At 43.8% G+C, this 21,235-nt stretch overlaps 1 protein-coding gene across 2 annotated transcripts in view; it reads left to right on the top strand.

Moving 5' to 3' along the window:
• SEC14L5 (SEC14 like lipid binding 5) overlaps positions 1 to 21,235 on the top strand; it is a 53,070-nt gene that overhangs the window by 1,744 nt on the left and 30,091 nt on the right. The window contains exons 2-3 of one of the 2 annotated variants that reach the window (XM_081170410.1): positions 15,063 to 15,197; positions 16,445 to 16,520. In XM_081170410.1, the coding sequence (XP_081026536.1) occupies positions 16,458 to 16,520 (63 nt within the window). In that variant the 5' untranslated portion in view covers positions 15,063 to 15,197; positions 16,445 to 16,457. The remainder of the gene's footprint in view (positions 1 to 15,062; positions 15,198 to 16,444; positions 16,521 to 21,235) is intronic. The other variant, XM_081170411.1, reaches the window with a different exon arrangement.

Genomic DNA, 21,235 nt, shown 5'->3' with positions numbered 1-21,235 from the left:
CCAGCATCTCCAGTTAAATTGTTCAGTGGCAGTTTTGTGGAAATGTTATTAATATTATTAATAGTTAAAAGAATTTGACAGGTGGCCGGTTTTGAATGGTGTGTGTGTGTGTCTCTCTCTCTCACACACAGGCTCTTCTCAGGGCTAAAAATACTTGTCAATAGCCTGGTGCCCCTAAGAATAGCAAATAATCAAGCCTCATCCTTGATGCTGCTCCTTGCAGTACGCACTAAATATATGTTATATAGGCAATTTCTGTTCAATCTCAGTTCTTTCTCTGTTGGGGGGGGGGAGGTATGCAGTGTATATTATTTTCTGCTTGGTAACTACTGAGTTCCTTGAACTTTAGGAACATCAAATGGAGTTGGAAAGAGCTTCCAGACTTGATACTGTCAAGTTTGAACTCTTGCATCTCTTTTTATAGAAATTAAGCACTTAGCCCTTCTTCCTTTTAATACATGGTCTTCCCAAGCAACTTAACTTCACAGGGTTGCTAGAAAGATGAACTGAACATTTAATAAACACACTTTGAATCCCTAGGTTCCCTTCTCAGTCCCCCTAATTCTTAAACTGGTTGTCTCTTAGCGATGCAGAGTAAAACTATTCTAATAAATAAACATATCCCAAGATTCAGGTATAAAATTGGAAGTTGTTGATTAGAAAGAAACTTAAACCATTCTTGTTCTTTCTAGTATATATAGTATACTGGTTCAGGACAGTTAGTTTTGTTGATAGTGAAGCTTTCTGGATTTGATCAAAGGTCCATCTTGTCCTCCATTCTGTTTCCAACAGTGATCACTTGGAAAGTTCTAGAAAGCTTTCAGAGCACAATGGCGGTGGCAAAAATCTACACTGTTGGGAGCATGCACAACTGTTTCATGAAGCATGTCTAAGAGTCTAGTATGGTTATGAAGTTTTGCTCAATAGTCAAATGCACACTTACCGTATTTTTCGCTCTATAACACGCAGATTTTTTCTCCTAAAAAGGAAGGGGAAATGTCTGTGCGTGTTATGGAGCGAATGTGTGGTCCCTGGAGCCGAAAAATAAAGCAAAAATCAAACCGCGCTTCAGGGAGAAGGGAGCTCCGTGAGACAGGAAGTTGCTGCTTTCCTGCATTCTGCCTCAGGGTCTTACTGCCCACCCTGCTCTGTTTCGTTGCTGTGTTTGCTCAAACGGAACAAAGAGCAGGGAAAGCCCCTCCCCTCCAGGCAAGAAGAGAGGAAAGCAGAGCGTCCGAACAAAGACCAGGGAAAGCCCCTCCCCTCCAGGCAAGTAGAGAGGAAAGCAGAGCGTCGCTCTATCCTGTCCCTGCTCCGGAGGGAACAATGTATGTGAAGGGAAGAGAGATTACAGGTTCGGCTTAAAATTCTGATTTGACTTCCTGCTTTTTGTTTTTGGGGACACACAGCATTCAAATATGCTTTCTTCCATTTAAAAGGATGAAATCCTTAAACAGTGGCTGGCTTGGGTGGGTGGGTGGGGGAAAACTTTTGCCTTCCTTTCCTCACGTTATAGCCCTCTCCTGCATTCTTAGCCTTCTGTGTTTTTCCTTCCCTCCCCACTTAAAATGTGGTTACAAAGCATGGATCCACATGGATCCTCAGGATCTTTGCATTGGGTCACCCCAAATTCACCATCAGAGCACACAGCACGTCCATGGCTACAGCCTGCCCCCCCAAAATCACACACCCATTGTTGCCTGGGGCTGCAATGGTGCAAAAACGTGGTTACAAAGCATGGATCCACATGGATCCTCAGGATCTTTGCATTGGGTCAGCCAAAATTCACCATCAGAGCACATAGCATGTCCATGGCTACAGCCTGCCCCCCCAAAAAAAATCACGCACCCACTGTTGCCTGGGGCTGCAATGGTGCAAAAACGTGGTTACAAAGCATGGATCCACAGGGATCCTCAGGAACTTTGCATTGGGTCAGCCAAAATTCACCATCAGAGCACATAGCATGTCCATGGCTACAGCCTGCCCCCCCCCCAAAAAAAATCACGCACCCACTGTTGCCTGGGGCTGCAATGGTGCAAAAACGTGGTTACAAAGCATGGATCCACAGGGATTCTCAGGATTTTTGCATTGGGTCACCCCAAATTCACCATCAGATCACATGTCTGTGGCCACAGCATGAAGCACAAAAATGATACGTCCACTGTTTGATTCAGAATATTTTTTCCCTTGTTTTCCTCCTCTAAAAACGATGTGCGTGTTATGGTCAGGTGCGTGTTATAGAGCGAAAAATACGGTAGTTAGTCCTTATGCTATCTGTTTATTACATAATGAGGGCATGTATGGGATGTTGGGGAGGGGCAGCACCTCTGGTGGGGCACAAGTTGTGCTCCTACTGGAGTAGTTTGTCCACCTTTGAGCCCTACCCTGCAACAGCAGCCATATCTTGGGAATAGCTTCAACTGACCATCTATACCAGGTGAGGGTAGCTGATGGGTCTCAACCCCTTGGTGAGTTAGGGAGTTCTGCATGCGAAGACCGGCTCTGGCAGATTGAGCGGATGAGGCTAATTGTGGGTCCAACAATCAAGAAGACAGTTTCTGCACATGCTGTAGGAGCAGATGGGGCTTGTCAACCTGGTTAGCCCATCTAGGAGAACCTGCACTGCCTTGTGGGATATCTTTGGGACAAGAAAAGGCAAAGGGGTAAACCATACACAAATCTGGGGTTGAGTCCCTAGGGTGGTTGGGTGATACCTTGTACATCTCCTTCTGGCAACTCCTGCAGCCAAGCTGGTGCCAAATGTGCTGCTCTATTTACATTTTGACCACATCATCAAGGCTGAGTGCGGGGTCCTATTGTTTGGGCAGCTCAAGACCTCCATACACACTGCCCAAGCTTGCACTCCAGGGAGGTCATTTCAATGCTGCTAACACAGCGATTTGACTCCTACCACCACCTGGAGGTGCACTCTATTGTCTCTCGAGACAGACACCAACAACATAATAGGGACATACATTAATGAGCATTTTACTAGATACAGAAGAGATTCATCATTTTATACACAATGCTGTTGAGTTTACAGGTACTTAAGCCAAAGTAGTGCAACCTTTTGTTTGTATGATAGTTTGCTTTAACAGCTTTTTCCTGTTAATTGGCATAACATTTTTTAAGGTGCAGCAGCTTGTAGCTCCACCTCTAATCTTAGGTATACTTATAATAACTGTTTGAATAAAAACAATATGAAAGGCACTATTTTGAATACTAAAAATATATGTAAGCCTCGTGTCAGGGAACTGCCATCGGAGCATCAGGTGGTGGAGGGTCTCAGGGAGGAAGAAAGAGACTCAACAGCTGAGGCAGGAACCAGCAGGGGGAGGAGTGAATCTCTGAGGGAATGCGAGCAGGAGGGAGGGCTCAGAGACGCTTCCAGTGAGAACAGTGGAGAAGTATCTGAGGCGCCCGTGGGGAGACCCATGCCTCGCCGGAAACTGTCACGCCGTGAATCCAGGAGACGCGTTTCCGTCAAGGAGCTTCTTTGCTGGAAGCGCTTCCGCCGGCAGCCACTGTCAGACTCTATGAGTGACTAGAGCAGACATGTCTGAGGAGCTCTGTCACGCACAGAGGTTTGTGGAGCCGCACAAACTCTGAGGGAGTACGCTTTTACGCACAAGCAGCTAATCATCCCCTCACAGCAGTCTGACAGTCTCTGTACGCTGCCTGTGCAGGAGAAAGCATCATGAGCGACCCAGCCGGCACCGGAGGAGCAGGGGTTGGAACTGGTCCAAGCTTGGAAGACAGATACCGAGCGTTGGAGGTCCAACTGGCGCTGCAGACGGCGAGGCTGGAGGAGAGAAGGGCTCAGGATGCAGACAAGAAGGGGAGAGCCACTCAGTTCCCCAGAAAGGTACCAGGATTGGTGCAGAAGTTTGGGGGGGACCCCAAGGATTACCATGCCTTTAGGACAGAGATGCAATATGCACTTAATGTGCAGTTTGATGAATTCCCTGATGAGGAATCACGAGTTGCTTTCGTGATTGGGCATCTTGAGAGGGGGGCGAGGGACTGGGTTCGGCCCCTGATGGCAACGCACAATGACGTACTAAAGGACACGATGAAGTTCTTTCGTGCAATGGATATCATGTTTTCCAGCGATATTGAGGAAGGGGTGGTGCGCAGGCAGCTAATGGCTTGCAAGCAGGGAAGCCGATCTGTCCGTGAGTACTGGACTGAATTTACCATGCTGGTACACAGATTGGGTTGGGATTTATCGGCGGCACCCATTCAGATGTTATTTGAAGAAGGTCTTTCTTCGGCTGTGAAAGATGAACTGTCCCGGAGCCCCAGGGCGGTGTCTATGGATCAGCTGACCAAATCTGCGCTGACCATAGGAGCGCGCCAGGAGGCAAGAGCCTTGGAGAGGCGGGAAGGGAGAGGGGAACGTTGGAAGGAGTTCCGCATTCCAGACATTCCTGAGCCAGCTTTCCCGCCTGCAGAGCCGATGGAAATCGGAACAGCGCGCGCGCGCGCATTTTCAAAACCCAGTGAGGGGGTTAAGAAGGAGGGAAAGGGCGCCCGGAAATGCTACCTCTGCCAACAGCCAGGCCACTTTGCCAGAGTCTGCCCCCAGAGGAAGGAATGGCAAGGGATGGTGGGAGCTGTTGAGGGAGGAGAGCAGGGAGAAACAGAGCAGGTAAAAGCCAACGCCTGGTTGCCACAGTCGGGGCACTGCAGCCAGGCCAAAGAGCAGTGAAAGTGCCCGTGCCAGAAGCACCTCAACCTGCTCTAGTGATTGAAGTGTCGCTAGAGCTGCAAAATGGACACCCCCTAAAAATAAAGGCGCTGTTGGACTCAGGCAGCTCCTGCAATTTTATGAGCAAGGAGTTTGCTGCTGAACACCAGATACAGACTATCCCTTTAAGCAACCCCCTGCAGGTGACCACGATCGATGGCAGGGAGTTGTTGGGAGGAGGAGTCAGCTTGCAGACCGTCCCAATGATAATGAGGGTGGCAAGGCACACAGAACTGATAGCATTTAATGTGGCCACCTTGGGAGGCGCTCCCATTATTTTGGGGATGAGCTGGCTAGCGCTACATGATCCGCTGGTGGGCTGGCATCAAAGAGTGGTTTCCTTTGGTTCAGCACATTGCTTAGAACACTGCAAAGGGGAAAAGGGTTCAGCAGGGGCCCAAGCCACCCTAGCAGGGACTGAAGTAATGGAGAAGGTGAAGGTACCACCACAGTATGCAGATCTCAGCGACGTGTTCAGCGAGAAGGAAGCTGACCAACTACCCCCGCATAGACCCTTTGATTGCCAGATCAATTTACTCCCTGGAGCACAGCTTCCTGTAGGCAAGTTGTATGCCATGTCAGACAGAGAAATGCAGGAGTTGCGAGAGTTCATTGGCAAGAACCTGAAGAGAGGTTTCATCAGAGAGTCCAAAGCAGCGGGAGGTAGCCCAGTGTTCTTTGTGGATAAAAAAAACACGAACAAGCCGAGACTTGTATGTGATTTTAGGCTGTTAAATGCAGTGACAGAACCAGTGGCTTTCCCTATGCCCAGGATTGATGATATTTTGACCAGGGTGCGGAAGGGAAAGATTTTTACAAAGCTGGATCTAAGGGGGGCGTACAACCTGATACGTATAAGGAAAGGGGATGAATGGAAAACCACCATGTTCACACCTTTGGGGGCATTTGAATATCTCGTTATGCCTTTTGGATTACAAGCAGGCTCAGCGTGTTTTCAAGCGTTTATGAACCACGTACTGGGTCCTTTGCTCTACAAGAATTGCGTCGCCTTCCTAGATGATGTGTTGGTGTATTCGGAGAATGAGGAGCAACATGTGAGAGACGTCAGAGAAGTGTTGAGCAGGCTGCGAGCCAACAGGCTGTGGGTGAAACTGGAGAAGTGTCAGTTTCATACCAAGGAGGTGGAATTCCTGGGGTACCTCCTGTCAGACAAGGGATTGGCCATGGATCCCGGCAAGGTTCAGGCAGTGCTGGAATGGAAAACACCCAAAACCAAGAAGGATGTGCAGAGGTTCCTAGGGTTTGGGAACTTTTATCGTAAGTTCATCCGAAACTTCGCCCACCTGACGGCGCCCATTACGGACTGTCTCAGCAGTAAAAAGAAGTTTGTTTGGACGGCGGAGGCGGGACGAGCGTTTGAGGAACTGAAAAGGGCCTTCGCCTCTGAAGAACAACTTCTGCATGTGGATTTACAAAAAAGGCTGAGGGTCGAAACAGACGCATCTGACAGAGCCATAGGGGCGGTGCTTCTTCTGCAGCCGGAGAAGGAGGAGTCAGAGTGGCGACCGTGTGCCTTCTTTTCGCGAAAGCTGAACAAATCCGAGAGGAACTACACGGTGTACGACCGGGAGCTTCTTGCTATTCATGAGGCTTTCCGGAGATGGAGGCACCTGCTAATTGGGGCACAACATAAGGTGCAAGTGTGCACGGACCATAAGAATCTAGAGTACTGGAGAACTGCGCGAGTGCTCAACCAACGGCAGTTGAGATGGGCCCAGGAGTTCTCCAAATTTAACTTTGAGATATGTTACGTGCCAGGCCCAGAGAACGTTAGGGCGGACGCTCTCTCACGCAAACCCGAATATTTGGAGGGGGAGGGGGCACCCGAAGAGACACATGTCATTCCAGAAGACCGCTGGGTGTGTGGGGCGGTATTGGTGGGGCAAAGGGAATTGGTAGAGGGAACAGTGCATGATGAATACGCCCAGGACAAACTCAGGGGTCTCAGGAGGGAGGGAGACAAACCCGGGGGTTTTGAGGAGAGAAACGGGGCGTTGTACTACAAGGGAGCGTTATATATACCTGAAGGGGAATTAAGGGAGAAGGTACTCAAGCAACTGCACGATAGCCCCACAGCAGGGCATTTTGGGCAACACAAAACCATGTGGCTGGTTACCAGGGAATTTTGGTGGCCCAAGGTCAGGGAAGATGTGCGGGAGTATGTGAGAGGGTGTGACCAATGCCAACGAGCCAAGGGGGAGAGGCGGGCACCGGCAGGTTTATTAGAACCACTACCCACACCTGAAAGACCATGGGAAACAGTGGCAATAGATTTCATGACTGATCTGCCGAGGTCTAGAGGGAAAACAGCCATCATGGTTGTGGTAGACCTGTTAACTAAAATGGCCCATTTCATAGCCTGCTCACATGCGGTCACAGCAGAAGAAACCGCTAAATTGTTTGTAGAAAATGTGTTTAGGTTGCATGGCGCCCCCTTGAGGGTGGTTTCAGACCGAGGGAAACAATTTACTTCCAGGTTCTGGAGGAAGCTCATGAGCTTACTGCATGTTGAAGTTAATTTCTCAACTGCCCGTCATCCAGAAACCAACGGGCAGGCGGAAAGAGCTAATGGTGTCCTCCAGCAGTATTTGAGGTGTTATGTGAATGACAGAGAAAATGATTGGGTGGAGAAGCTGGCGTTGGCAGAATTTGCCTACAACAATGCAGAGAACGTGTCCACGGGAATGAGCCCCTTTTTGGCTAATCACGGGTGCCATCCCCGAGCCTTCCCAGGGGGGGAAGGGGAGAACTGGAGCGTTCCAGCTGCAGAACAGTTCGTTGAAGAAATGGAAGCGATCCATCGCCAGCTCCAACTTAACTTAAACAGGGCTAAGGAGGAATATAAGAGGCAGGCAGACAAAAACAGAAGGGAAGGTGAAACCATTAGGGTGGGGGACCAGGTGTGGCTGTCAACCAAAGGGTTACCATTCAAAGGGGGTTGTAAGAAGTTAAGACCCAAAAGGCTGGGTCCATTTGAAGTCACGCAGCAGGTCAACCCAGTGGCTTTCAGACTCCGGTTACCGAACCACATGAAGCTGCACCCAGTTTTCCACAGGTCGTTGCTGTCACCGTATAAAGGAGACAGAGAAGGGAGGGTCACTAGGGGGCCAGCAATGGAGGAGAAGGAACACAGCTACCAGGTTGAGGAGATCCTCGATTCCAGGTGGAAGGGAGATCAAGTAGAGTATTTGGTAATGTGGGAAGGGGAACCGGAGTCGGAAGACACCTGGGTTAGGGCAGAGGATGTCAATGACGAAGTTTTAATAGAAACTTTTCATCAGAGGTTCCCACGTAAACCTCAGCCCGTAGCGAGGTTCCGGAGGAAATACTTTGCCACCACCGACGAAGAAGAGGAGTTGGAGGGGTTCACAGATTCCGAGGAGGAGGAGGATTCAGCGAGCCAGGACGGCGATCGATGGAGGGAATTGTTCGAGACGTCTGAAGATGAAGAAGATTCTTTTCGGGGTTTTTACCCTTCATCTCCCAGAGGAGAGGAAATGGGAGGGGGTGAGGGGGGCCCTGGAGGGGAGGTGGATGTCAGGGAACTGCCATCGGAGCATCAGGTGGTGGAGGGTCTCAGGGAGGAAGAAAGAGACTCAACAGCTGAGGCAGGAACCAGCAGGGGGAGGAGTGAATCTCTGAGGGAATGCGAGCAGGAGGGAGGGCTCAGAGACGCTTCCAGTGAGAACAGTGGAGAAGTATCTGAGGCGCCCGTGGGGAGACCCATGCCTCGCCGGAAACTGTCACGCCGTGAATCCAGGAGACGCGTTTCCGTCAAGGAGCTTCTTTGCTGGAAGCGCTTCCGCCGGCAGCCACTGTCAGACTCTACGAGTGACTAGAGCAGACATGTCTGAGGAGCTCTGTCACGCACAGAGGTTTGTGGAGCCGCACAAACTCTGAGGGAGTACGCTTTTACGCACAAGCAGCTAATCATCCCCTCACACCTCGCTATGTATTTGAGTTAGCAAATAAAGTTTAAGCTTAATGAGCAAATATTACATACGTATATATATCCATTTTCATTTCTTCCAGATCATATATATTTTTCTGTGTAACACAGAAAGCTCCAAAAAATAGTCATCTTTACCTATGGACTCACTTACTGTCCTCAGTTCTTTGAATTATAAATGTGCATATACCGGTACATATGATGGATTCCTTTATGTACCACAACACTGTTGCCTGTGCTTATTTAATCAGAATTGTTATCCGTCTGCGGTAGGCTGCTGATGCCTAACTGAAAAGCTGACTCAACACTCTCATTCACATGTACCTCTTCCATTGTTGTATGTGTTGTAGTGACAGTAATTTCTTAAAATCTGTGCCTTGTTCAAACACTGCTCCTCAAGTACAGCCTAAATCAGGGGTCAGCAGACTTTTTCAGCAGAGGGCCAGTCCACTGTCCCTCAGACCTTGTGGGGCACCGGACTATATTTTTTAAAATAAAAAATGAACGAATTCCTATACCCCACAAATAACCCAGAGATGCATTTTAAATAAAATGACACATTCTACTCATGTAAAAACACGCTGATTCCAGGACCGTCCTCATGCCGAATTGAGAAGGCGATTGGGCCGGATCTGGTCCCTGGGCCTTAGTTTGCCTACCCATGACCTAAATCAACATATGAAGCTGCTTTATACCAAGTCAGTCCATTGGTCCATCTAGCTTTATATTGCATTCAGTGTCTGCCAACAGCTTTCTAGAGTATCCAACAGAGGTTTGCACCCACCATGTACTGCTGAGACTACAGAAGCTGCCATACAGTCATAGCCAGTTGTGTAATTTACTTCTTCTTCCTGAATCAGTAGGATATTTTACAGGATAAGTTAAGCCTGGAAAGTACATTGAGTTTGTTTTTGACATTATTGCTACGTACCAAGGGAAAAATTACTGTGCAGTTAAATGATGGGTCTGGCATATCAGGTTAAAGATACAGCTAATCCAGGTTAAGGATTCAGCTCTCAAACTTGCTTGCTTTAAATAGCTGCTGCTGCTACAGAGTAAACATACACACTGAAGCAGTCTTCCCATCGAGAAGATTAACTCTTCTCTTTCAAGGAAGACAAACCTTTATACTGGAGTAGAAAACCATTTTTCTATTGGGGGAATATTGCTCCACAGAATGATGTCAACTGGGGGCCCTATTGTCAGCTATTGGCTGTCCATCCATGTTTTCAAAGGCATTCCTCCTTGGGCAGGAGGCTGCCCAGTATTGGACAGCCTCCTGCCTTAGTAGAGCTTTGAAAGTGGATTGGGCAGGCTGACAACAGTGTGACCTGGGTATCCAGTGAGCTAGATGAAATTAAGCAACTGGGTTGTAGGCTTTCCACCCCTGCATTATGCAGCATACAGAGAGATAATTTAGAATAGCTTTGCTGCTGCTGCTGCTGGTGGTGGTGGTGGTGGTGGTGATAACAGTAATACATTAATTTAGGGAGTTACCTGCTGCATTTGCCTTATGACTATCTCCGCTTGCTGCTGTTGCAACTCACTTTCTGTCTTTAGGTTTCCAGGCTTGTCTCCTCAGGTCAGTAGGTAGAGAGAGAGTCTGCTTACTGGCCTGAGAAGAGAGGTAGTTGCTATAGCATTGCACCATGGGAGTGCAGTGAAGCAATAAGTTAGCTATTTTTGTGGGTCCCTGCCTGCTGTATTGGCTTGCCAAAAGGAGCTGTGATAGGCTGGATCACCCCTAGCCTGGGTGTGCTCTGTCTTTGCTATCTGGGAGAGGGGTAGAAAGGAGATGAAGCATATTTCTGTGTCATTTTGGAAGTGGGGCTCTGGTTGGTATTCTGGATGTAATATATGTTTGCTTCAGGCAGCACAGCTGGTACTCCAGATTAGTTGACCTATTTCTTCATGTCATACATTTGATTTTATTTCATCTAGCCTTTGAGGTATGTCTGAGGAACCTGGGACCTGGATGCCTCCCTGCCTGGCCCTTGGAACTTTGCCTAGACCAAGCCCCCTTTCTAGGCCACACCCCTTCTGCCCAGGACACAGCTCCCACTGACCCTGCTCAATGTCCTCTGACTGTGTTTCCCTGGCTCTAAAGTGTTCTGAAACTGTAATTATGTATTTTGCTTGCTTGGATGGGAAACAAAAATATATATGTGTGTTGGAGTGTGCATAGAAAACCCAGAGTTTGTGGTGGTTGAAATATACCCTTTTGTACAAGGTTAGAGTCCCATCCATTGCTCTGCCCACTTTTGCTTCTGGTCCTGCCCACCACTGGCATGTGGCCCGGAAAGCTGCCCTTGAGGGAATGCGACCCTCCATCTGAAAAAGGTACGCATGACTCTGCTGGTGCTGTTTTCTAGTCATAGGAATTCAGTAATTACAGTGGTGCCTCGCAAGACGAAATTAATTCGTTCCGCAAGTTTTGCCGTCTAGCGAATTTTTCGTCTTGCGAAGCACGGTTTAAACGGTTTAACAAAGTCGCAAGACGTTTTCGTCTTACGAAGCAAGCCCATAGGGAAATTCGTCTTGCGAGGCAAATCGCGGACGAAAAAACCTTTCGTCTAGCGAGTTTTTTGTCTTGCGAGGCATTCGTCTTGCGAGGTACCACTGTAATGAGAAAATTGATGATAAAACATAAACTTTTTTCAAACATAACAACTGGATTAGTTCAGAAGTGGATACATAGTTCTGCTGTCTTGGCTGCATTGATTAAGAACTCCTGCTGGGTAGGATCAGTGTCATTTGTGTTGAGTAGGCTTAACAACTTTCATGCTGATATAAATGCCAAGGCCTTGTTTCCATGTGAGCTCCCAGTGGTGAGGCCAAATGGGTATATTCAGTAGTGGAATTTCCACTTGCTGCTGCCATGTAGGCAAGACTTCTCAAATAATAATAAAAAGCTTATATAACTATAGGGGCTAGGACTTGAAAAAAGGAGAGTGTGGGTGGGAAAGAATTGCTGTGCTTTTAGATGTGTAAAGTTGGGAGAAGACTTAGTCATGAGCCTTAGGGAAGCAGAACTGGAAGTAAAACTTTAAAGATGGTGACAAGTGACTGACAATCTTAAGTGACTTCTTGTCACAAAGTAAATGGCTTATGTGGCAATTACCTGTTCCTCCTTTTTAGTGTCCTTAGGTCACCAACCAATCACTAGGTATTTTTAAAAGCAATCTTTAATGTTTCTGCCTTGTAGACTCAAAATCACAGGGTAACATAATGCCTCTTGTGTATTCAGACATAATTGGTAAGCACAGTCTCTTTTGAACAAGGCTCCAATAGGGAGTTACATACATTCTACTTTGAGGGAATACTTTCCGTATTGACTTATTTACTGAGGAATCTCTGCAGAGGATTCTGGGAGTTTGCTGTCAAGCCATGTGAATTATGTCACTTCAGAATCAAGTGGGGGCTCATAAGATTGAATGCTTCTTCAGGCAAAAAAAAAACACCCCATTCTCTGCATATAGGAAGCTAGCATCTTAGGGAGAATGCTTGGTTAGAACCCTTCTCCCAGTCCCTACCACCTAGCTTTAGTGTGCAGGCATTTTTATGAGTAGGAGTACTCTGTAATGGTGGGCCTTCAATCTGCAGTGTGGAATATGTATCACAGCTGCAGCTATACTTTCTTATCTGCAGTTTCTGTGAACTGTAGTTTTCATAGCATGGCCTAGGCCCTAGAATCTACCTGCACATTGCATGGGAAGATTGGTAGTAAGCAGGGAAGTGCTTCTCAGTGACAAGCCCCTCCTCAGCTTACAGGGAACCCCATAATTGGAAAATGGTCAATTTAAAGTCGGATGCAGCTGACTGAGAAGATGGCAGGCCAGTAGTTCCATGTCTACTTAAGGAAAAGATGATGACATAGCTGTAAAGTTAAACTTAGGAAGGATGGGCATTTTTGTTCCTTGTTATTGTATTATTAGTTTTTCATTAAATTAATAAAAATATCTTCTCACACAGACTTCCACACATACAGTTGTTCAAGGAATTGCTTTTCCAATACAGCCCTGTTAGCTAAGGGCTGCAAACTCAATTTGCTGTTTTAAGAAGCACATTAGAGAAACATGACAAAGATGGTGATGCAGAGTCTCTGGATTTTTGGATGGGTACTTAAACTTTTAGGGGTTTGGACACATGAAATATGCTTTTGTCTATGAAAGGTTCTTGCCTGTGGAAGGCTATTCCACAGAAATCAGTTTGAGGCCTAATCACCACCTGTGGTTAAGCCATTTATATGAAGGGGTTCTCTTCTTCTGTTGTGATTTGAACCAAACCATTGTGTAAAACTTCTAGCAACATATTGCAAGGGACTGTGAGATTCTGGGTAGGAAGCTGAAGGAACTTGGAGCACAGGTGGTCATTTTATCACTCCTTCCTATTGAAGGTCATGGCCCAGGAAAAGAAGAAGATACTAGAAGTAAACAACTGGCTGTGCAGATAATGTCATTGGAAACAGAGGTTGGATGGTCATTTTACAGATTATTTAGTAGCAATTTTTGCATTGCAGGGGTTGTGAGTGAGTGCCCGGTGCTGCCCAGATTTTGTAGAAACCAGAAAAAAATGTGATATTTAAATGGATAGTGTAGTTTGAGACTTTGAACCACTAACACCAAAAATCAGGTGATTCAAAATGGCACCATGCATTCAAACCATGATGAAGAGTTTCACCATCAGCTCTGGAGCCCTCATGCTGCATTTGGCAACAATATCTTGAGCGACAGCTGAACCTAAGCCAAAAAAATGGGCAAAGTACGGTAATTTCAGTCATGTTTCGGTCTACCATATTGATGCCCAAAATGATGCCCAGCATCCAAACCTTGATGAAGACTGCTGCCCCCAGCTTGTGAACCCTTGTACTAAGTTGGGCAACAATATTTCATGAGGTGGCCAATTTTTTTTCAAACCATGGGCAAAGCCTTTTGGTCCACCAGCTTGATTGAAAATGACATCCAAACATCAACATAGACCCCCACCTGTGGATCCCTCATGCCAAGTTTGGCAATGATATCTCAAGGTGTGACTGGGCCTATGTCAAAAAAACAGGCAATGTATTGTCAAACTGACATTTGGTGCCCAGTGTCCAAACAGCAATGATGTTTTCTGCCCCTCTTCAGAACCTCTCATGCTGAGTTTGGTAATGGTATCTCTAGAGGTGGCCAAACATATGCCAAAAAATAGGTCATGCCGAAGTCATGCTTCAGTTCACTATATTGATTCAAAAAGGTGACAATCATCAAGACAGTGATGAACACCTACCCCCCTTTGGAAATTCTTAGGCTGAGTTTGGGAATGGTATCTCAAGAAGCGTCCAGATGTATAGAGAGCAAACAAATGGACATGTAAACAGCCAAATCATGTTCCAAAATATATAGCAGATTTTAATTCTAAAAAAAATTCATGTGCCTTGAATCTTGTAGTCCTCATTAGCAGATGGCATCAGTAGTTCCTGGCTTTTGAAGCTCTTTGTTACAGAGGTAGTTAGGGGTGCTGGGGGAACAATAACATAAAAAGTCATCTCTTTTGTTCTTGTTGTTGCCTGACCAGGTCTGCAGTTGCCACAGGGAAATAGGATCCCCTTCCCTAGAACAGTGTTACCAAGCACAAGGCCTGAGTAATACATTTCATTCTTATCCAATGAAGGCAGGAACCTCTTCTTACCTGGGCAGATGGTAAACTGGGGGTTTTGTCCCTAGAAAGCTGAAGGGAAATGTGATCATGCTGTTGTGAACAAAAACAAGGGGATAATTTACTCAGCAAGCTTGCCTCCATTGGTAGGTACTGTATGTGTGTATGAGAGAGAGAGAGAGAGAAAGAGAAAGGAAAGCAAGCAAGGAATCTGTGATAATCTGCTTGGTACAATGCAAGCAAAATATTAAAAGATTAGAGTAGTTATCTTATGAAATACACTTGTATGAATTTACTTGTTGCATTATCCCAAAGTGCAGTAAAGTGCAAATGCTGGCTTATGCCTATACTTTCCCATCATTTTAGCAGCTACTGGTAGCTGCTTGATAGCCCAGGGCAGGTCAAGGCTTCCTTAGAATGCTGAACCTCCTGCAGAATGTAACATGAATTTCTTAGATGGTAGATCAGCAAGTGCAAGGCAGACTACAGTTAAATTTATTTTGCAGATAATATTCCTTCACTTTGTTAGCACCTACTCATATGTTCCCTGTACACTCCAAGTACTGGACTTACATCCTTACGTTGTAAGGTACCCTGCACTTTTTGTAGCTTGGGTGTCTGTTATATGATATCAGCAAAGCTTTCTGCAGCTTGACTGTCCTGTTAGCGCTCACCAACACTGGCTTTATGTGCTCTGTCTTTTAGATATTCCAATCGGTGTAGTACCAGTGATAACTCTTATCCAGGACTTCACAATTTGCAGATGGTTGCTTAGTGGACTTGAAGTGTTGAGACCTTCTGAAAATTAATGGACTGATTAAAGCAATTTGCAAACTCCAGGTATCGTTAAGGCCATGAATGGCCATGTTCTCTTTTCCTCTCCTTTATCAGAGAACTTAATTGTACAAAATAAAAAAAATCCTTCCAGTAGCACCTTAAAGACCAACTAAATTAGTTCTTGGTATGAGCTTTCGTGTGCATGCACACTTCTGAAGAAGTGTGCATGCACACGAAAGCTCATACCAAGAACTAACTTAGTTGGTCTTTAAGGTGCTACTGGAAGGATTTTTTTATTTTTTTTTTTAATTTTTTTTTTACTATGGCAGACCAACACGGCTACCTATCTACTACTTAATTGTACAAGTAGTTCTTAAGAACATTAAATGGCTTTTAGATGGAGAGCTTCCTGAAGGTGGGTGTAGAGAACCTATGTGTTTTTAACTCTTTCATTTCCCACAGTTGACTCAAGCTCTCTTTGATTAGCTCTTTGTTCCCAGTGTTGATTTCACTGCTTGTATGGTGGCTCGCCTTTTCAGTCCTGGAATATTTGTGAGAAAAGTTAAACCTAGAGGCCTTCTGGACTTCTAGCATTCCTGGGCATTTAGTATTAATAATGGAGGCAGCATATCCTACAGTGTTTGCAGAATGGAACTCAATGAGCTTTTTGTTAGAGTGCATTCATTATTTCTCAGTGTTCTTGTAACTGGCATGCGTGTGCGGGCTAAAAGCTGTTGATGGGGGCAGATGGAGGAATTCCAGTGGTTCGGGTAACTGAACTGCAGAGATGGGTATTGTCAATCCCACAGGGCTTTTTTGTTCATTTCAAGGTAACCAGCTGGTTTTGAGTCACTTGTCAGAATGGTGTAATTTCCCCAACTGTGCATAGAACATTTTGTAAAAGTATGCTAGCTTGCATCTGGATTTTCTCCCCACCCCCTTTCTATTAAAAATCAAATGACTTTAGCACAGCTGGGCACAAATTTGAATGTGGTTGGTTTAAACAACCTTTAAAATCAAAAGCATTAGTCTCAGGGTGGTGATATGATGACATCAAAAATAAGATAAAAGGAAAGGGTTATAATATTTGGGGACTCACATACAAACGTCTTCTTTTTCTTGGGTACCCATATTCGAAATCTGGCCCATCTTAGTTGAACCTCTGCTTCTGTTCTGTCTCCTGGCTTTGATCACCAAGGGACAAATAGCAGTTCTACTGCAGAGTCTAAAGTGCGTATGTTTAGGCTTGCTGTGTGATGTTCAGAGTAGATTTCTTTTTTAAAACAGGTTTCTGTTATCTTTCATTACAGGTGTGAAGTGAAAATGGTGCAAAAATATCAGTCTCCTGTTAGGGTCTACAAATACCCATTTGAGCTGGTCATGGCGGTAAGTGGTATTTCTCATTACTTCTCTGGTGTCTTTCATAGCTTTAGAGGCTCAAAAAATATTCAGAAGCCTCTGATTTGTGTGGTATTCAGAGTTAGGATGTGTTGATTTGCAGTATATGAAAGGTTATATCTGTTCTTTTGGTTAAATTTTCTGTAGGATCAACCTGTAATTGGGTTTCTTGTCATAAGGTACCATAATTTCACAACTTCACAAAAAATATTTCTAACTTCTTTGTCATCCAGTGCTGAATTTATTTGTAGTAATTATCAGAAAGGAATGTAAAAAATTAGATTTGGCAAGTTTAGCAGTCATAAGATTAAAAGGCAGGTACTGTTATGGATTAGTAACTGGTTAGAGAGCAGGAAGCAGAGAGTAGGAATAAATGGAATGTTCTCACTATGAATATAGATAAGAAGTGGTTCTCTCAAGGATTTGTATTGGGCCACTTCTTTTTAACGTTTTCATTAATAATTTGGAGTTAGGAGTGAGCAGTGAGGTAGTCAAGTTTACTAATGCTGTAAACTTGTGGTAAAAGTTACAGTGGTAAAAACAAAAAAGGGATTGCTAGGAGCTCCAAAATGATCTCTCCAAACTAGGTGAATGGGTAGTAAAATGGCAAATGTGGTTCAGTGCAAGGTGTAAAATGATGTACATTGGGGGGGAAATTGTAACTTCACATTTACATGAAATGGGGTGTGAACTGATGATGACTGAGCAGGAAATAATTATTGGATAATGGTGAATAGTTTGATGAAAATGTTAATCCAGTGTGTGGTAGCTGTGCAAAAGGCACATCACATTTTAGGGGCCATTAGGAAAGGGGCTGGAAATATTTTATTATTTATGGTGCAATTGCCCTTGGAATACAGTTCACAGTTCTGGTTGCTGCCCCTCAAAAGATATTGTAGAGCTGGTAAAAGTGTAAAAAGAGCAACCAAAATGATGAAGAGGCTGGAGCAACTCCCAAATGAGCAATAGTTACAGGTTACAAGTCTTAGGGTTTTTTTTTAAAAGGTGAATAAGGGCTGGGAAGGAACATAAGTGTATAACATTATATATGATGTGGAGAATATGGATAGAGGTAAGTTTTTTCTTCATAATACTAGAACCCAGGGTTAGTCAATGAAACTGAATTTTGGAATTTACAAGAACTATAAAATAAAGTACTTTTCCATACAGTGCCTTGTTAAACAATTAAATTTGTTCTGACACGATGTAGTGAGGCCCCCAACTAACAGATTTAAAAGGGGATTAGACAGATTCATGTCGCTATATATCACTATTGATCATGAGGGCTGTATTCTACCTCCCCTGTTAGAGACAATACATCTCTGGATACCAGTTGCAGGAGATTACAAGTAGGAAAGTGCTATTGCTGTCATATCCTTCTTGTAAGCTGTCTATAGCCATCTTCTTGGCTACTGTGAGAACAGAATGCTGGACTAGAAGGATGTTTTTCTGATTCAACAGGACTCTTCTTATGTCCTTATGGTACAAATTGGCTTCCGCCTTTTGCCTTATTTAGGGGTCCTTTGAAAACTGTGACCTTTGAGATCTTGCTGCCTCCTCTGTATCTGGTATAGAAATACACTGTGCCAATGTTGGTGGCGATTTTGAATGCCTCTGAGAGCAGCTCTCATTTTTTAATTAAAATAACCAAGTGACTTCAGGAAACTTAGCAGTTCCTCTCCCCACTTCATTTGCACTCAGGTCTGGCATCCCTGGCCTCTCTAAATATTTGGTTTTTGAAAATCCCAGTGTATTGTGCATCTTGCTTCAGATCTTGTTGAAAAACAAAGTTGGAAGGAGAGTCTTAACAACTGTGGCTAAGTCTATTCTGCTAACGTCATCTATCTTTACCAGATCTATCTGACTCGCACCAGGGGGAAGAGACATATGTTCCTGTATCCCTTGTGAGTTATGGCTAATGGCTTTGGGCATTTAGTACTTTTGTCTGCAGAATTAGTCCATTTAAAGTTCTCTGCAAGCTTCAGTTCAGAGAGAGAGGCAGGCAAGCATATGAACTATTTTCTATTAACATGTGGAGTTGTGGATGACAAAAGCAGTTGTCATTGCACTGAAAGTTTCCAAGTACATTTGGTATCTCAAGTGACAGTTCCCTGACTTCCTTCTGTAGAGTGTTTTGCAGTATTCAACACAAAGGCACTGGTAAACAGAACAAGCACCTATGTGCACTTCAGCTCCATTAGACACAGATGGTTGATGTCAGGTGGTTGTCAGTAAATTGGCTGTTAATACAGGAGGGTTGCAGCTAGACAAATCTGTTGTAAGTTTGGTAGCATATATCTTCTAAAGACCAAATATTGATGCATTTCTTTTTGTTGCATTTTTTATTTCAGAATTTTTCTCTACTTGACAAAATGTCTTCGGCAGTCTTATGTACTGTTGTAACCCCTTGGCTTTATAGAAAGTGAAACTAACATGCTAAATGAATTATGCTCTCGTAAAAACAAAACTGAATCCTGAATGTTTTGAATCCTCAGCTATATCTTAAATCACATGTGTGAACTCAAGAGCTTCTAGAAAAACATGGTGCAGTCTGTCCACGATGCCTAGGTTGCAAAAAGATTGCTACTTACAAGAAAGTGTAACTGCCAAAATGAAATTTGATTACATTATACAGTTAAGCATAAATATGTTGCTTAAATGATTTAACTTAAGGCAACACCTAGCACTAGCTTTTGTTTTTAGTGCTAGGATTTAGCCCGAGAACATTTTTGTAATAGCAATAATGTGATTCTGAGCCTAACAATATCAAAGGGCCAATATCAAAGAGCATAAGAATATCAAAGGAACAATATCAAAGGGCTTCGCTTCTAGGCAAGTGGAGCCCTGGATCTCTATGTTGTTTTGGTTTGGAATTCACCAGTTCTTCGCCAGAATAAACAGATGGATCGTTAAAGCCTGTTCTTATGAAGACTACAATAAATGCACTTGAGGAATGTGCAGACGGGTAGACAGAAACTTTGAGTGGAGATTTTGCTTTAGGAAGTGACTGTAGAAAATGTTAACTTGTGAGGATGACTACAAAAAGTTGGGGTGCTGCCGAAGAGCAGGATCATCTTTTGTATCTTTGGGAATATTTTGCCAAAGTGTTGGTTGATCATATTATCTCTACCTTCTGGAAGCTTTTACTTTAAACAATTTTAATGAGGTATTCCTCATTAAATAAATAAAAAGGATCCTTATAAAGAATGAACTCTTTGAGTGCTGGACCTCTGGGTTCAGTCAACACACTCTTGTAGATTGCTGTTCTGAGGTTCACCTTAGTGTTTCTGTTAGTATTAACAGTCTTCGCCGCAGTTTTCACCATCTGTGTGCCAAGTGTTGCAACTTCTCAATCTGATGATTCAAAATCTGCTAATGTGTGAAATGCATCTCTTGGAGAAAGATTTGAAGGAATAGTATGATAATCTTGTGGGTATTGTATAGATGCTTTTGCTCAGAGGAGATGAGACTTTGATTTATAGGAAGCGTGTTTCTTTTAATGAATATTTTCCTCCAGAGGACTGGAATAGGGCATTCAGGATAGTACTGTACTTAATTGGGTTCATTATTTTAGTTGTCTTTCATTGTAAAAATGAACTCAAACGTGACTTACACATGTTAAACGAATGTAATGAAATTAAATTAAAACCAGTAGCACTACTTTATAATTAAATTATACAACCCCAAAATCAAGCAACAATATCATGTTTTTTGTTGTACTGGTACAATGTTCCATATGTGGTGGCTATGTAATAAAATTAAGCCTTTTGGGGATGATGGCTATTTAGAACTTAAAAAAATGTTAGGGGCCTCATTCACAAAAAAAAAACCCAGAGGCGTTCTTACTGGGAATTATAGGACCCAATATTCCTCAGAATGTGAAAGATATCTTTCTATATGCCACCATTGTCACGAGAATTTTAATTGCGAGTAATTGGAAAAGTGACAAAACCCCTTCGAGGTCAGAATGATTACAGAAACTAGTTGACTATGCAGAGTTAGTCAAATTAACTGAAAGAATGAAGGATATGTCAAAACAAGTATTTATTGTAAAATGAGAACCTCTTAAAACATATCTTAAGAACATATCTTAAGTCTGAATTCGGTTGCTGCTTTTGAATAACCTCTGTAGTTGTACTAAGTAAGAAATAAGGATACAGGATAAATAATGTTTTATTGTAAAATGAATAGATAGATTTATGCAAAAAGTTAGTAAACTAGAAATGAAGTATAGAGAAGACGGGAAGTCAATGTATTTTAAGAAGATTTATTGTCAATTAAACAAATTTATTCTTTTTGGTTAACGGTGTAATTTGTAACAAATGACATAAATATTTTCTTTTTATGTATCTTGTTGGTGCGTAAGCATAATAAATCATATAAAAAACAAAACTATCATGTTTTTCAACAGTACACGCTCCGTAAGTAACAGAGATGCTGTAGTCACTGCTACACTACATGTGGTTTGATAGTCTTTCTGAAGACACTGTACTTAAAGGGGTGATATGCAGACCCACTGTGATTGTTTGCAAATACTTTATACTTTCCATGGGGTTGAGTTTAATGAATTTACTGGATTAGTTTCCCCATACTTATCTCAACATCAGGTACTGACATTGTACTGATCCATCCTATGAGAAGTTGTCACTGTATCTAGGTCAAACATAATCTAGTTCCTTGAAACAGCCACTTCCTAAAATATA

This window comes from Podarcis bocagei (assembly GCF_964188305.1).
Source record: "Podarcis bocagei genome assembly, chromosome: 14".
NCBI lineage: Eukaryota > Metazoa > Chordata > Lepidosauria > Squamata > Lacertidae > Podarcis > Podarcis bocagei.
This window is presented reverse-complemented; position numbering and strand designations above follow the sequence as displayed.